The following is a 16,957-nucleotide window of genomic DNA, read 5'->3' as shown; positions in this document are numbered from 1 at the left end:
AGGTATGCTGTTTTCGATGCATTTTACGTTGTGTATTTTTGTTTCATATCAAACACAAATGAAATACTTTGCAGAACCCATCTGTATTTATAAAAAAAATTTGGTGTCCGTTCCTCACGATTTAACTCAAGAACGGAGCAACGGATTCAAACAGTCAGTATAAAAATTAATGCGTCTTAGTCTGCGTCAGGTTTATATGTCAAAAAAGAAATTATATACCGCGAGTATAGTTCACGTACTTAAAAATAATCTCTGTGGGAATTTGAGTGTTCGAAATTACTTAAATCAAATTATTAAGGACGAAGTTCGCCGGTTCAGTTGTAAATAAAATAAGTTACTAATTTAGGTTATTTTATAACATAAATGAGTTATTTTATTTACTTTGTGCAAAACCACCAAGTTTGGCACAGTAAGGGCGATTACACATTATCCGGTTTCTGCCGGACCGGTTTCAAAAAGCGCCGCTGGGTTTGGACGGATAACCGGATAACAATGTGAAAGAGACCTCGCGCTATACAAAACCGTACATCTTTCACATACACATACATGCATTTGTTTATACAGTGGTTTGACAGGTGAACATTGCTGCAAATATTTCTGCTACATACAACTGATTGCTGTTAGGTGGCTGGCTCAATTCGACAGGCCACAATTTCCAGCTGCCAACATTGTATGGGGAAATTATTTTCCCCACCACAAGTTGCTATCGGCGAACAAAAAATTGAACTGCACTCCACGCAATGTCGACAGTAAATACAAAACGGCGGAACAACCGGCACAAACATCGAAGAATCCTTCTCTTCATTCAAAATACAGTTCTGGTAGAACTACATATATTCACATGAAAACACTAGGTATATAAAACTTATATTCATAATGTACAGTTTCACAACATTACAACTTGTATTCATTTAACAAAACATCCGATAAAATATTTAATTTATTGTTGATTCCATAGTGAACGATTCGGACGTATCTGCTCGGCAGAATAATAAAATCATTTCCGCTTACGCTTTGCTGATCGCATATCTGTGCGATGTTCTCGATCGCTATCGGCAGCGGTGAACTCCCCAATTCCCTTGCGCATCTTTCGCTTCCCGATCGCATATGAGTGAGCGAAGATCAAGCATCTGTACCTTGTTCTTATTACCTGTGGTACAGCTGCACCGAGCTGATCGAACCCGTGTTTTCTGAATTCCCACCATTGTTTGTGAGCACCCTCTCATGATGTGCCTTTTGGGGATGGGTCATGAACAGATTGCATATGAAAAATCTTGAAACCACAGCTGCTGCTGCAACCACGAGCCTGCTCAAATTTGCGTTTCTTGGAAAGTACATATGAATGTCGAAGTTTGGCACGGCCAAAGTGAGTGCAGGCCTCGCAGGCGCACATCAGGACGGTGTTTTTACCGATAAGTGCCGTCAGAGCGGTCAAAGGTGTAATAAACCTTTCCGCCCCATTTCAAAATACGTTCGCAAACCTTTTCCGTAATTTGCAGAGCGCACACGTTCATCTTAGGCGCATCTCGTTTTACAATGATTCTCACAACGACGGCAACGTAAATTTGCAATGATAAATGAACATGAAAAACTTACAGGACAAAAGACTTGGCTGTCATCAACAGTATTATAAAAACTAACTTTTGTCCAGTTGCTGTGTACTCATTCACTCACTAATTTATTTTATTTCTAATCATACACAAACAGCATGATTTATTTCACACGCTCTGTTGCCACATACTTTTTTAACAGTCTCAGATAGTTAGATAAAAATGAACAATTTTTTATGAGCCAATTATAATAACATCGCCTAACAAGCCAGGGGCACTACTTATTTATATGTATTATCTGTTCACTTCCTGTGATCATCTTGAAATTTGCGTACGAAAGGATGTGTACCCATCCATTTATTCTAGAGTGTTTTTTTTTGTTTCAGCATTGTAGTAATATTGCTTTGCGATTAAAATTACATCATACATTTCTTTCAAACGCTATTCATCGCTGCTTCCGCGGATCCTCGTCCAGAAACGCGCTCAGCCGCAATTTCTCGAGGACGTATTCCTGGGGCAGAAGGACGTATTCCTCGAGCGCATTTTGCATCAACGCATAGCGGATGACCAATAGCTGGGTGATTGCGTTCTGACAGAGTCGATGCTTCAGCGTCGGGCAGGGAAACATCTTGATCACCGAGCACAGATCGGACAGTTTGGTCTTGAATTCCTCGAGCCAAGCTTTGACCACCTCTTCGTCGATCGCGTTCCGGGTCAGGTTGAACTGTATGAAATACCGAATAAGAATATTAGAAGAGAAACTATTTTGGTGTGTTCAAGTTAACAAACACTCACCTTCATATTCAGCTGGATGAAGTCGCTCGAAATCTGCCCCTTGATGGAACAGTTGAAAATTTGTTTGACATTCTAGAACTCGTTCAGTATCGAATTTAAATGATGGAAGTTTTCTGTGAGCAAAACAAAAACAGAAGTTAATCAATGAATTATGAATAATTTGTCGCTGACATTACCCACCGTTGAACACAATCCATGGCAAAACACTCCATGATGACCTCGTGCGCCTGAGACCATTGCTTCACTTTGAGCAGAAATTTTCATCACTTCACTTGTTCTACAGCAGAGAAATAAAGCGAAATATAATTTTCGGCATCCATATCACTTGCAACTTTTGAAATGATTTCAAAATAAACAAACGTCAATAGCACACACATACTAATACATGGGACGAAAAATTGCCTGAATCGTACTAATACTAACAGACATGACAAACAACTGTCAATTCGCGTTGATGGTATTTAGTTTCGTGTTTTGCTTTTGGGAAGTGGCAGTAAAAATAAATTTTTAGGTGCAATTAACACATATACAAAATAAAAATTATGAATGAAAATAAACATTTTTTGTAATAAATATATTTTATGTAATATAGCAATACGTTCTTTCGCAAGTAGTGAAAAAACCATGAACAAGAATTGTGTTTGATAGTGATTTCATATTATAATTATAAGTTTTGGTGAAAACATCAAGAACGTTATACAAACATAATTAAGTAAGAATCAGTTCCACGTGTTTTGAGTAATCAAATAATTTGAAGTGAAAATTTTCATTCAAAGCTTGAACAACTTAAAATTGTCTTATGGTCTGAGAATGTTATAGAGAATGATTTGCTTTCCCAAACTGATGTCTCCACCAGATGTCGATACAATACTACTGTCATCGCGTATAATGCTTGTCCGGTCACCGGACATTGCAGTCGCAGTAGACCGCTGCATCACGGCGCCGTAAACAGGTTGGTACGGTTGAAATTTGCCATTTGGGTTTCAGACCGGTCCGGCAGAAACCGGATAATGTGTAATCGGCCTAATTCGTTTACCTATCTACAAATACTAATGCAAGTAGCTCGACAGCATACCAGAGTAATTGGATATGTACGATGAACCAGAATGATGAACACAAAAGGACACCACGAAATGTCACGGTGCGCTTTGTATGCATCATTCGGCGATGTACTGTGAATTTTTTTCTCGTGTCCGCTTCGGATTGTCCCCGTGGATTGTAATTTCCATTGCGATATTTATACGTGAAAAAGTACACTAAAGTGAATGAAGTAATTACACGGAGTTGCAGAAATCATCGAAGAAGTGAACTACCATATAATTCATCGATTTTGCGATAGCTTCGGCAAAGAAAATCGCGTTCTAAAATGTCAACAAAAGCAAGCGAAGAGGAGTCACACCATGATGAGAGCGATATTACGGATGAGTTTATCGATGATGTTTGTGTTGTGACTACTTGTGTGTATATTCCAGAATAAGATTTTATGTGTTGAAATATATGTTCTAGGACGGCGATAAAGCTGGCTATTTTCCGGGCAAAACGGTCACTTTGCAAATGCTGCTAGGGGCAAATGTTCTTCAACCTGGGAAAGCTGCAATGAGCATCGAATATTTGGTAAGTCTGCCCCACCTACAAATCACCCCTTCCATTGCGCACGGTTGCCTCCTACGTTGTGGGTGCATACATTGAGCACTGGTTCTAATGTTTCATTTGCAGTATTTTCAAGTAGATTTTAATCCTGAGTTTCAATGTTTGTGGAGTGTTTGCATCAAAATTGAACTGATGTAAAATCTAACTGCGCTATTTTCAAAAGTAGTGAACTGTTAATGATATTTGAACAATTTATTGATTACAGGGTCAAAAATTCATCGGTGATTTGCTACCGGACGGAAAAATAAAATCACACGAAACGGAAACGATTTTCTGTTCTCCCAGCGCCTGGGCAATATATTGCAAACGTATTATTAATCCGGATAAGAAATCAGGCTGTGGTTGGGCTTCGGTAAAATATAAGGGCCGAAAGTTGGATGCCTATAAGGCTGCCTATCATCGTAAGCAGATTCTCAAGGAGAAAGATCACAAAGATGATACGATTCCAGCTGATGGTAATGTAGCCTGAGTAAAATTATGCATATTTTCGATAAATATTACCTTAAAAATATTCCAGACGACATAGAAGAAGATAAAACAGCGATGGAACCACCACCTATTAGACGAAATGTAGTCCAACATAACACAATCAGTAACCGGAACATTTTGCAGTATGTCTGCCACCTAGGCTGAGATTACAATTTTGTTGCAATGAATCTTTGTCTTTTCCAGCGACGCAAACACGTTGATAGAATCGGTTCCGTTCACGTCGTTAGGCAAGATCCAGCCATTCTTGGTGTCTGTCAATTCATCCACAATTCTGCTGATGGACTTCCACTGTCATTTAACGAGCAACGAGGTGTGCGGATATCTCGGTGGTACGTGGGATATCAACGCGCACAATTTGTCTATAACGCACGCATTTCCTTGTCGCAATTCGCGCTTCGATCGAGACAAAGCTGCGATGTGTGAATTGCAGATACAAAAGCTGATGGTTAAGAAGAATCTCAACCTGGTTGGTTGGTACCACTCTCATCCGAGATTTTCCGTACAGCCAACATTGAGAGACTGTGATGCTCAGCTAGAATATCAGATCAAGATGAGGGGTCCTACTGAAGCTTCCTATACGCCATGTGTAGGATTCATTTGTTGTAAGTTGAATCCGTGGACAATATAACATATTATTTACTAATCACAATTTTAGCGCCATATAATGATGATAGTACTTCATTGGAATCTAGTATTATGACATTCTGGGTTCTGCCTCCGCCAGAGAATCGGCCGGCCGAATATGGGCGTCCGATGTTGATGTCATATTCATTGGTTCAGGACGAAACTCTGTCGGAAGAAATTAAAGAGGAGATGATGCTCACTGTGGATTATTACAAGCAATTTAAACGAGAACTGATTAATTTCCAGCTGGTGTACAAAAATGAGATTACTTTCATCGAGAAATTGAAAAGGACATTGCAGTCAAAGTTTCCACTGGATTCAACATCTGGACATTTTTGGAATTGGATTCGTGAGCTACTGGGGCTGGATCCAGAGGAGATTGTGATTGTTCCAGAGCCCCCGCCAATGCCTACTGCACCCATCAACATACCCAAAGTTCCGGAAACGATTTCAACATCAGCTGTCGTTAATTTGACAAATGTAGAGGAATGCAGCATTACAACTGAAGCGAAAAATGAGGAGGATTTTGATGGTGTATCGGAGATGGAAGACTCTGACGTCATTTCGTTAAAAGATGACGATTCCAAGACACCTTCGCTAGCGGTTCCAAGCCTACAGGCACAACTTAAACGACCTTCTGGGCTAAATATGACGCCTTCACCGCTGTCTAGTGCATTAGTTGTACTGCCCACGAATCTCAGTCAGAATAATACCACAGGTGGCAACAACCACACAAATAATCACGGTGGATCAATAACGAATAATACGTCTCCCAGAGATAGTCCCATAACAATCCCATCGAATTCAGCAAGTCCCGCCAAGTTTGAAATACCTGTCAGGGCTAGTCCATCGCCTGCAAAGTCGGACACATCATCATGTCGAAGTCGTACCCGCAACTCGCCCGCCCCAAGTCCGGGAAAATTATCCATCGGCGACATTCTTGGCGGAGGTAATCGGAATAGTCCAACATTAAGTTCCTTGATTGGAAATATGGGCGGTAATGTTAATAACATTCACGATCTCTATGCGGCAACCTTTGCTTCCCTCGGGAACTCTATTCCATCGAATTTACTCTCTCAAGACTATGCCTCGCTGTTTCAAAACACAAAACGAGATGAGTATGGGCTTTCAGCTTTGAATGCCTTAGCCCAAGTGGCTGCAGCCTCGGGTATCTCAAACTCACAAATAAACGAAACGCTTCTTCATAGTCTCAATCGGAGTATTTCGACAAAGTCTGGTCAAACATCGACTGTAACTACAGGTGCATCAACTATGACTTCCAGTACGGCACCATCAACAGCGGCACCTCCAGTGACTGCCGCTAACAATTCAGCTCTGCCTCCAATTCCCAATATGAAAGAATTTATGCAGCAACTTGAGAAAGGTAATTTGAGTTTGCTGATGCAATCACAATACGCTAATCCATTAGCTGGCATGACTGGACTGACAGGTCAAACTTCAGGTGCCGGTCAACATACTGTAGGAAACAGTGGAACGAACAGTAAGTCATCACTTTTCGCTACATAAAATTATATCCTCGTTACAACTCTTGATTTTTTTCCAGACACAAGTGGTAAATCGGGCTCCGGTCGCTCATCCAGCAAATCTTCCCGATCGAAATCTCAACAACAGTCTGTTCAGCAACAACTGCAGCAAGCACAACAACATCTACTCCAGCAACAGCAGCAACATCAGTCTCTCATGGATTACGCCGATTTCACAAACAAGTTCGATCAGGGCAAACTTGCCGATCTGATGAAATCCCCTGAATATTCGCAAATGTTGCTCCAACAGGCACAAGCCTTGGGCAGTCTTGGAAGCGAGATATCTATCATAAAGAAACCTTCGTCTAAAGGCAGTGGCGGAGCTTCGAATAATCACAACAATAGCAATAATAACCCAAATAACAACAGCAACAACCATAGCAATAAAAAGGACTCGGCAAGCGATTTGATTATGAAACTTCGGACAATTTTCTCCACCGACTCGTATCTGCCACCAATGCCAACGGCAGCAGATATTAACCTACTTGCAGAGCAATCCCAGAAAGTACCGGAGATACAGCAAATTTTGAACTCCGGTAACTTGGATGACATTCAAGTTCTTCTCAAGGCTCAGTCGTTGTCTAATAATACGTTGGATTTCGCCGCATTCCTACAAGGAACTTCCGGCGTTGGCTCAAACTACGGAACAGGCGAAGGAACGAGCAAATCGAGCAAGAGTGCCGCTGCTAAGGAGGAAAGAGAGAGGGAGAGAGAACGAGAGCGTGAGCGTGAACGAGAAAGGGAACGGGATAGGGACAACGCCAATGCTGCTGCAGCTGCAGCAGCCGCGGCAGCAATGAACCCCTATCTCTCAGCTAGTAACTTATCAGCCTTATTTGAACCGGTTCAAAGACCATCATCTGGCAAGTCAAACAAAGCAGATAAAAATAAGGGATCCCTCGATCGCGCCACCACTAACGTTGCGTCCAACCCTGCCGATATGTTGAACAGCCTGTTCACGTCAGCCGTTGGAGGCGCAAGTGCAGCTGAAATGAACGCGCTTCTTTATGGACAAGGCAAAGGTGCTTCCGATTTGAGTATGCTGTTTGGTGGCGCAGGTGTTAGTTGCGCACCAACATCTTCTTCAAGTTCTAATACCACGTCAACCTCGGCAGCAGCTGCCGCCGCTGCTGCCGCTAAGCAAAGCTTAGATTATCTCTCGATGTTCCCGAATTTCTCTGCGGCTAAATTACCGGAAATGTCGGCACTGTTCCAGTCGGACAAGTTTGAAATTCCAGATCCGTTGGCTAAGGCCACTCTCGAAGCCAACAATATGTATCTCGCTCCCTCGGCTTCGTTACTAAAACTGCAGCAAGAAGCCTTCAATTCGATGATGATGAAACCGCCAAAATCGTCATCCTCTTCAACGTCATCCTCCAGTAAGATCGAAACGCCACCTCCGATTATTGCGTCTCCCGGCGCTCGATCGACTCCCACCAAATCTGCGAGCCGAGACAGTCCTTCTCTCGGGCCAAAGTATAACTTCAGTGCGGTCGATCTTGCCGTGTCGAGCGTTCCATTAGCCGCTTCGTCACCCCTGGGCGTTGCCGATTTGTCTAGGAAAACTCCTCAGACACCACCTGTGGATATGACGGCGACTCCATCCATGCAAACTGCTCCGTCTGCGTCGTCACAAATCCTCCCACCGTACAAAAAACGAATGGAGTTCTCGTCGATTGCCGATCTCGTTGCGGCACCACCCAGTAAATTACCTAAGCTGTCCTCGGAAAACTTGGACCCTTAAGAGGAACGCTTGATCGATGGTAAGCATCTTGTTCAATTGAGAATTTTTCATTTCCGTTGCCGACTGCGCTTAGCGAATCTGACATTATTTCAATAACGAAAGTCGAAGATCTATTTAATTATCGATAGAAGTATTGCCATTTACTTCATATTCCACTGAATGCAGATCAGCAGCCAACTATTATTTCAATTTGCATTCTTTTCTACAAGGACTTCTGAGTTGACGACAAACAATATGATAAAATAGCATATACTTATCAGTGACATTTCCCACACTATTGTCGAGTTATTGCGATGGAACGAAAGTATTAGAAATACACAGATACTGTAGTATATAATGTGTGATAACATGGTTTGCCAAACTTTGCTAGAAAATATTGAGATATCCGTGAAAACCTTTACGGTGTAGTGAGCTTTCAGAGGTTTTATATTCGGATAAGTCGTAAAGACAATCTAGACGATAATAATTGCGATCGATCTGTGGTACAGGTTAAAAACTACTGAATCCCTTTTAATATTTCTATTGTTTCGCACGTCAAACTTTCCCGCTATTCAAGGGGTCAAACAATGGTTGGATGCTATAAAAGTTCCACCACAAGCCAAGAACAAAGTATCCAATGGGATCATTTTTCTCAACAATGCTTTTGGAAAAATATTTCGCATTTTGCTAGTTACAGTTGTATCTCCGTAGACCATCATGCAAATCCGTATTTAGACTACTTTTAAATTTTTTTATTAGAGTTTTCCATTTCTGTTTTAATCCGTTTTGGTCCGAAAAAATCAATTTTCCCCCCTTTTTTACAAAAATGATTTTTTTAAAATATTCTTAACTTTTGAACCGATTAACCTTTTCTTACTCCTCCATTCATGCTGGAGTCATCCATTAGCGACTTATTTGTGTCTTCGTGTGAGTGAACCCTTCAAACATTTTAGTGGTCTATCAATGTCAAAACGTTAGTCAAAATCAACATCTTTATCATGGTAAAGTACATGAACGAGCAACGCCGAACAATTATAATACTACCGAAATTCGGAGTCGGTGGTTGCAACTTTAAGAGCGTTCACTCCAATGCCGGCAGGCTGTGCATAGTTCAGTGACCGAATGGTCGGTGTTAAGTCAGAGGGGACCAAGTCCAAAAATTAAAAAAAACAGTTATTGATTCTATTAGATTGAGCATTTCGTAAGTTACATGCCACATTTTTCAGATTTGGAAAATCTTGCATCCAGCAGGACTAACGGATGTGAATTGTTCTGAATGATGAATAAGTCGAACTGATGTGTTTTGTTTGTTTACGTTTTTATTTATACCCGTCTACTGTGTGTTTTCCGCACTGTAAATTGTTCATATATTTTTTGCCGTGTATCCTGTGGTTGATGTTCCCATTACCAGTGTTAGTGGACATTAGAGTGTCTTGTATGGAACATTTTGTGGATTTTAAAAGTGCTCTGTAATTGTTTCTGTCTGCGCTATTCATTTACGTTCGCATTGTTTATGCACATCAGCATCACTCAACAGAATCAGTCGCAAACTCGCTGAACATACTGCCTACATCTGGGCGCTATCAACTACCGTCATATAGTGGTGAATTGAACCGAATCGCTACAAACTGTTTTCATTACCACAACAGAATCGATACCTGCAATGTTTGCACGAGACCCCCGAACTCAGGTAAGGTAATAATCTGCAGTGGAACATGCGGTACGGCATTTCATCATACTTGCGTAGGACTTACTAAGGTCCAATATTCATTTTGGACTGCCAGTGCTGGGCAGTTCTGGTTCTGCAATGCTTGTCGCTTGAATTTTGAGCCAGCCGTCTACGACCGAGAAAAAAACCATCATGAAAGCTCTACGTGAGCTAATGATTCGAATTGATTCAATGGATACTCGTCTAGAAGTCTATGGAGAAAATCTTCGCAAAATTAACTAAACAATTTATGACAAACAGCAACAAAATCAACAAAATAAACCAACACATCAATCAACTTTTTTGCATGACCTGAATCGCCTTACTCTCCTCCACCAATATATCCCGCCCCACGTGCAGCATTCCATCACGTAATAACCTTTAGTGTCAATCCACTCCAACCCAAATTCTGAATCGCTCGACTATTGTCGATAAGATGAAGGCAATCGGTCTCGCATCGACTCTGATGCTGCATCGCGTGTTAAGACTGGATGCACTACAAGGCCCAATACCGCATTCCTGAAAGTGGCAAAAAAGGATCATGCTGACAACGACATGGTGTCTTTCTATGTTACCCCTTCGCACCGGAACAGAACGAGAACGACTTGAAGAAGCATAGAAGCATGATATTGCTAACATTGACTCATCTCTATTAAAAATCACCAAAATCCCCGCGAGGGAAGAGTCTAGAAGATCTCTCTTTCGTATCTTTCAAAGTTGTCGTATCAAAAGCCGTATCTGAAATTGTCGGTGACTCATGGTACTGGCCTGATGTGGTAACCAAAAAAAACGGGTCATCCATCCGTCACCTAACTGCAACTTAGATCATCGCATGACAGGACGCACCGAATTAAGCACTATGGAAGACTCCTCTCCGTCTGACCAGTCGTGCTGCATCCTGAGTCTAACCAGCAGTGTCCAAGTCGTCCTGGCTCTGTGTTCCGTTCTGGAAACGGGGTCTTCCGTGCCGCCCCTCTGGCAAGTACACTCTAAATACGAACATTTCATACGTTGAAAATCCATCACATCGCAGCTTCTTCAACTCTGATGTAATGCAATACCACAATGCAAGGCTACCCGACCGTTGTTATCACTCTGTACTCTCTGGTGTGCAGAGTCTTCATCACCTGGGACGCAAACCGTTTAGTATTATGGGAGACTCTGAGCCCCCCATCACAGTCGTGCATTTCCTGCCTGCGTTCAACAGTCGTCCCAGGCCTGTGCTTGGGTCTGGTGGAAGAGTCGTCCAGCCTGTAATATCAGGAAAGTATCCATTGTATTCATCTTGTTCTCCACATAATGGATCTTCGCTTTACAGCGACCGTGTCCCGTGTAGCCATAACACATCACTGGAAGATAACGTACTCATCTATTACCAGAATGTTGGAGGCATCAACACGTCAGTGGCGCAATACAGATTGGCTTGTTCAGACGACTGTTACGACATCTATGCATTCACGGAGACATGGTTAAAAGCAGCACGCTCTCTTGGCAAACACAGAGTTACATCGCACTGATCGGTCACGAGACACGAGCCCTAAAAATAATGGTGGTGGAGTTTTACTTGCCATTCGGTCAACTTTTCAATCTCAACAGCTCCATCCACCGAATTGCACTGGTGTTGAACAACTGTGGATGTCCTTCACTCTACAATCAAAATCTGTTTTCATCTGTGTAGTATACCTGCCTCCCGACCGAGTAAGAGATTCTGAATTGCTAAATCAACACATAAATTCTCTCTTCTGGATTGTATCGAAGGAAGGAAGGTATTGTATTATAGAGACTTTAAACTCTGGATTGTATCGAAGATGAGTACAAACGATGACATTCTTGTTATTGGTGATTTCAATCTATCTTCACTCAAATGGTGTGTAAACGATGCCGGATTCCTTTATACTCAACCGAGTTGCTCAAACATTGGACCCTTGGCGGCTGCCCTTCTGCATAGTTATAGTACTGCAGGCCTCCGTCAACTAAATAGTGTATCCAATGCGAATCATAGACTGCTCGATCTATGTTTTCTCAGTCAGGAGCTAATTTCCAACTGCTCAATTTTTGAGGCACCCGAGCCACTAGTGAAACATTGCATTCACCACCCACCTCTACAAGTATCGCTAAAATTGTGCCAGGCTTTTCCTTTTCGAAACGCCACAGAAAACATCTCATACGACTTTTGGAAAGCTGACCTCGTTAGAATGATCCCTTTTCTCGACAACATTAAATGGGATGAAGAAATGCGAGATTGCGACGTGAATGCTGCATCGAATATATTCGCTTCGATTATTAGCTGCGCAGTATTTGTTCGATTGATATTCGATTTCTGTAGGAAGTATTCGATTAATCGATCAATCGAACGATTATCGGGGATCACTATGTTCGATCACATTTCAAGCGGAATATAGGAGCAAAAGTGTTCATAGTTTGTGATCGATATCTGAGTGGGAAGGAGAAAGTCTGATACGTGTTGAACCTCTATCGAACGGACCAATTTTTTCTGAATAATTCACTTTCTATGTTTACCTCTATCTATAAAGATAAGAAAGTTATATTTTTTATTTCATCGACAACTTTGGTCACCCTATTTTTGACAACATAAAAACGAGCGGTCTATCATGAGTAACTACTTTGTCTAAGACAGTTTTTGTCGAGAGAATAACTGTCAAGCTCTAAATGCTAATTTCCACTTAAATGCATCCCCTGGACCATTGTGCATTTGTGTAACAATCAGAAAATACCACAACTTTATGCTCGAGACAAATATATTTTTTTACATTTCATGCTGTTGTAACGTAAACTAAGAATAAATCCCTGTTTTTTTATGGGGCATAAAAAGATTATATAAAAGGATTTCTAGGAACTTTCTGCGACTTGTGTTTTTGTCGATATTGTTCATGCCATATATTTAAAAAAAATATCCCCGAAACGGTGACTGTAAATAATAACCATAAGCCACCGATTAGTTTATAGTTTACAGTTTACAATTCTCCCAAAAGTGCAATTCTTTTACTTGAAGCTAATAGGTACCTTGTTGAAATGTGATTGAACTCGTTAGCGTAAATAAAACTATTTTTGCGCGGTTTTTTATGCATTTTTTGTGCGATCGCACCAAAAATGCATCAAAAATCTTGTGCAATTTTTTTGTGCGGTTTCTAGTTTCTAGTTTCTAGAACGATGACCAGTTGGCCGACAGATTTTTAAGAAACTCCTTCCCGTATTATTTAATACATCACACATCAAGTAATTTCACTACTCTGCTGAGCGTCCTAGCGCCCTACGTTATGCAAGAACACCACGGGTGAGACACGATGTTGTACGGGAAAGGCATAAGTGCTTTATTTCTAGAGCGAGAAAAGGTGCATAATTAATATGGCTTTATTGGATTTTATGGAGATCTTCAGTATAAATAGGTAGTATATGAACAGGTATGTTCAGGGCTCTGCATAGTCGTAGTCAACTGAGGATAGTCAGCTGACTAACTGACTGACTATATCCATAGTCAGTTAGTAATGACTTTTGGCTTCTTCACGCAGTTTCTCCGCCAAAACGACTGAACAGTCAGTCGGCGTTTAGTCGCTATCTCCCTCTACCGACTCGACTATATCATTTAATTCTTCCCAGTCAAATTGTCCTCATCGCATTTTGAAGTGACTTCCCCCAAAATTAATTCGTTCCTCTCTTTCTCTCTCCCATGTACATGTGCATGCATCGATGTTCGAGTTCAGCGTGGCTTGACATACGCTACAGATGAGCTAGATTCTTTTGTATCGTACACGAAAATTACTTACACGTATAAAATAACGTGCAGTGTGTGCGCGCTATTTTGCACTAATACTAACTTATACTAACGCGAGGACCCTTCTAGCATACTTGATAAATGTCTAAGTTCGTTGGTTTGAGTTCACGTTGGGTAGACAATAAACCGTCCATTGATGGGGTGATTTATTTTCTGCATCAGAAATCATGTTTTCGTTCCTCTTTATATGGACGTAAAAATAAGATTGTGTACGCGGGTATGAATTAGTGTCAGGGGGAAATGGAAGTGTGGATTGAAGTTAGTTGGATGAAGAGGCAGATTTGTATTCATTAGTCGAGTCAGTTAAAATAAACACTGGCTGGAATAGTTCACCAGTCATCCTCGTTAGTCAACGCTAGTCAATTCATTTTCTAGTCAAGTCACTTTTTGTTGGCGGCGACTATCGAAGCAGTTCTAGTCGAAGCGAAGCTGCTGAGAGTAGAGTCGGTTCTCGTTTTTCACCTTCGTGCTCTGGATATGTCCATACAAAAGGATAATGAAATGAAAATTTCAGAAAAATAATGCGAGTTGAAATAAAGGAATAGTTGTGTATATGTAATGTATTAATTTGCTCCAGATCACGTTGCATGCATAAAAAATGGATAACCTAACAGAATTCCTGAAATATAACGGAAGTCGATTTTTTAGAATGTTTGCAATGTCGCGAGTATGGCGGCATTCGTTCGCTAAGGGTTAAGGTATCAGTACGAGCTTATTGAAAGGAGCAAAGAGTTGATTTTACGATATGTGCAAGTGAAAAAAGATCCGCTTATTGAAGTGAAAAAAGAAAATCGAATGTTGATCATGAATGAAATCATTAGGATTTGGGTTATTTTCTTGGGGAAACTTTTTTATGCGGTCCCTATGTACCTATTCAGGCAGTGTGTGTGTTTTGTACGATTTTTTTGTGCTAACATTTCTGAGAATATTTTTTTTTATATCTCATTTGTTTATTTATTTATTTCGGCTCATTAGTGTTTTAGCTGTAACAGAGCCGAATTTTAATCGTGTATATGTTACATGTTTTATCGTATCTATAAATTGTACATTACACAATAGCCATTTTATGGCGTGAAATTATTCCTTCTGTACCATTGCACATGATACATTACACAGTAGCCATTCAGGCGTAGTATTCCTTTTGTTCTTCAATTCTTCAGCAGACCGGACAACGGAGACAGTTGTTGTATTGTTGTGTTATTTATAGCACAACAGCCCGATGTTTTTTCTTGTTGCAAGCAGAGCTTGCATATGTATAGAGAAGCCAGGATTCCGCCACTGAATCGATTTCCATCGCTGATGATTATTGTGTGGACGTAGTTATTCTATAACAGCATAGAGATGGTCAAGGTGAGGGCCCTCAGTTTTGAACTCACGATCGATCGCTTAGTAAGCGAACACGCAACCTATGTGGCTACGGAGACCCCCCTTGGGAACAATAATGATAAAAAAAATTTAAAGCTTCAAAAATTGCAGAACACTGAACTTCATGTTTGTTTTTCTCGAAATCATAAGTCATATGCACATAAGTCATATGCACAGGTCTGACTAAACACTGACCATCGCTATCGCAACATGTTGGAAGACTTTTTTGGCCAGAATTGAAAGATCTTAACTTGAATGATATGTGGTTTCAACAAGACGGTGCTACTTGCGCGTTACAATGGATTTCTTGAAAAGTAAGTTTTGTGAACTTTGTCTTTTCCGACATTGTTGTAGTTTTGGACTACTGATTGCGGAGATTATCAACATGGGACAATGTTTCGTTATCTACTTTCCACTGTAGTTGGATTAATTCCGAAGATGCAATCGAGAGACAGATTTCCGATGTTAATAGGGTCCAATCTTGTATGAGAGTCGAAAGTTAGCAAAAAGTGATTATAATATTGACTCACTTTTGGGTAGTTTTTGTCAATTTTTGGCATATTTTCGAGGATTGTAACCAAATCTTTCAACATTATCTGCCAAGTTATGTAAACAATGTAGTGGTGCAATATACGCTATATCGGTAAAATGTACGCAAAGAGAAAGTGACCAGTTTGTTTCAAAAGAAAAAAAAATCTTCTTGTAATCTTCTATTCTATTCTTGTTGGACCATGTCCACGGAAACCGAATAATTGACAACCAAGGGCCGCAAGTATATTTCATCCCTGAAAACTGAGGATGTTCCAAAGAATTTAAAATTTAGGTTTACCCCCAAAGATCCCTCTGGAGGTTTTTGGATCCCTCTTGGATGGTTTTTGGAGCGGTTGCGCTGAATTCATAAAAACAGGTGTAAAAGTGAAGTCTACATGGGGATTTTGAAGAATTGAATGCTTCCGTGGATTCAGGAAACCCTCGATGAACATAAGGAAATAGTTTTCCAGCAAGATGGATCCCATGTCATAGGACTCAAACCTGACTGAAGGAGAACATGTCATTTTAGCCGAAAAATATTTGGCCTCAAAGCAGTCTGGATTTGAAACCACTCGTCTATTCAATATGGGTGCATGTTGAAGCGTGGGTCACCTTTGATGACGTTCTGAGATTTAGATTCGGCGAGTAAAGTTAATTGGTTATGTTTGCTTCCATTTCATTTTCAAACAAGTACACCACTTCATCCATTTCGTTCTCTGATTTTGATTCAAAGTCACATTCGGTTGACTTTCGGTCAGCCGTAATTCGTTTTGGATAGATTAGAAGAGATGTACAACGGTCGTTTTGATGATAGATTTTAACTCTAAACATTTAATTTTTTCATTTTTCTCTTTCGTGGTTTTGATCAATCTGGAAATCTGATCATCTCGCCTCTTATTGGACACCATATGTGTTGTATTTTTGTCGCTACGATTCTGAATTGTGCTGTTATCTAGGTATGACTAACTTTCCTGTGTTCAACTCATTTTAAGCGTCCACATAGAATACATTAAAATCAATTCAAGATGTTAAATTTCTTCTGATACTTCCCCATTTTGTGCTGCTTGATCGATGGCCCTTTTACAATTCAGGCAGTGGGCACTTTCTTCATATTTTTGACGTAGAACTACGTCTTTTCATTAGGCACAGAAAACGGGTCACGTTTTTATGAAATAAAGTGACCGT

At 40.7% G+C, this 16,957-nt stretch overlaps 2 protein-coding genes across 6 annotated transcripts in view; one reads left to right on the top strand and one right to left on the bottom strand.

Annotated features, from left to right (window-relative positions):
• Positions 1-1,650: 1,650 nt before the first annotated feature.
• LOC129775265 (nuclear pore complex protein Nup98-Nup96-like) lies at positions 1,651-2,655 on the bottom strand. 2 transcript variants are annotated; one of them, XM_055779776.1, is made up of 3 exons: positions 2,526-2,655; positions 2,346-2,458; positions 1,651-2,274 (listed from the first exon to the last, which is right to left on the bottom strand). In XM_055779776.1, exons 2-3 carry the CDS (start codon positions 2,349-2,351, stop codon positions 1,996-1,998), a joined length of 285 nt encoding a protein of 94 aa, XP_055635751.1. In that variant the 5' UTR covers positions 2,352-2,458; positions 2,526-2,655; the 3' UTR covers positions 1,651-1,995. The 2 variants fall into 2 exon arrangements, with proteins under 2 accessions (XP_055635751.1, XP_055635752.1); XM_055779777.1 differs by having other exon boundaries at positions 2,522-2,648.
• Positions 2,656-3,470: 815 nt separating this feature from the next.
• Positions 3,471-16,957, top strand: part of LOC129775259 (MPN domain-containing protein CG4751) — a 71,603-nt gene continuing 58,116 nt past the window's right edge. For 3 of the 4 annotated variants that reach the window (XR_008742902.1, XM_055779771.1, XM_055779770.1), the window contains exons 1-7: positions 3,471-3,783; positions 3,852-3,959; positions 4,201-4,450; positions 4,513-4,606; positions 4,668-5,086; positions 5,140-6,609; positions 6,673-8,415. Coding sequence is in view for 3 of the 4 variants with exons in the window: in XM_055779771.1 (XP_055635746.1) it covers positions 3,712-3,783; positions 3,852-3,959; positions 4,201-4,450; positions 4,513-4,606; positions 4,668-5,086; positions 5,140-6,609; positions 6,673-8,396 (4,137 nt within the window). In the remaining variant the exon portion in view is untranslated. Of the gene's footprint in view, positions 3,784-3,851; positions 3,960-4,200; positions 4,451-4,512; positions 4,607-4,667; positions 5,087-5,139; positions 6,610-6,672; positions 8,731-16,957 lie in introns of those variants that run through there. The other variant, XM_055779769.1, reaches the window with a different exon arrangement.

This window comes from Toxorhynchites rutilus, chromosome 3, assembly GCF_029784135.1.
Source record: "Toxorhynchites rutilus septentrionalis strain SRP chromosome 3, ASM2978413v1, whole genome shotgun sequence".
NCBI lineage: Eukaryota > Metazoa > Arthropoda > Insecta > Diptera > Culicidae > Toxorhynchites > Toxorhynchites rutilus.
The sequence above is the reverse complement of the archived record's forward strand: the minus strand, read 5'-3'. Positions and strand labels throughout refer to the sequence as shown.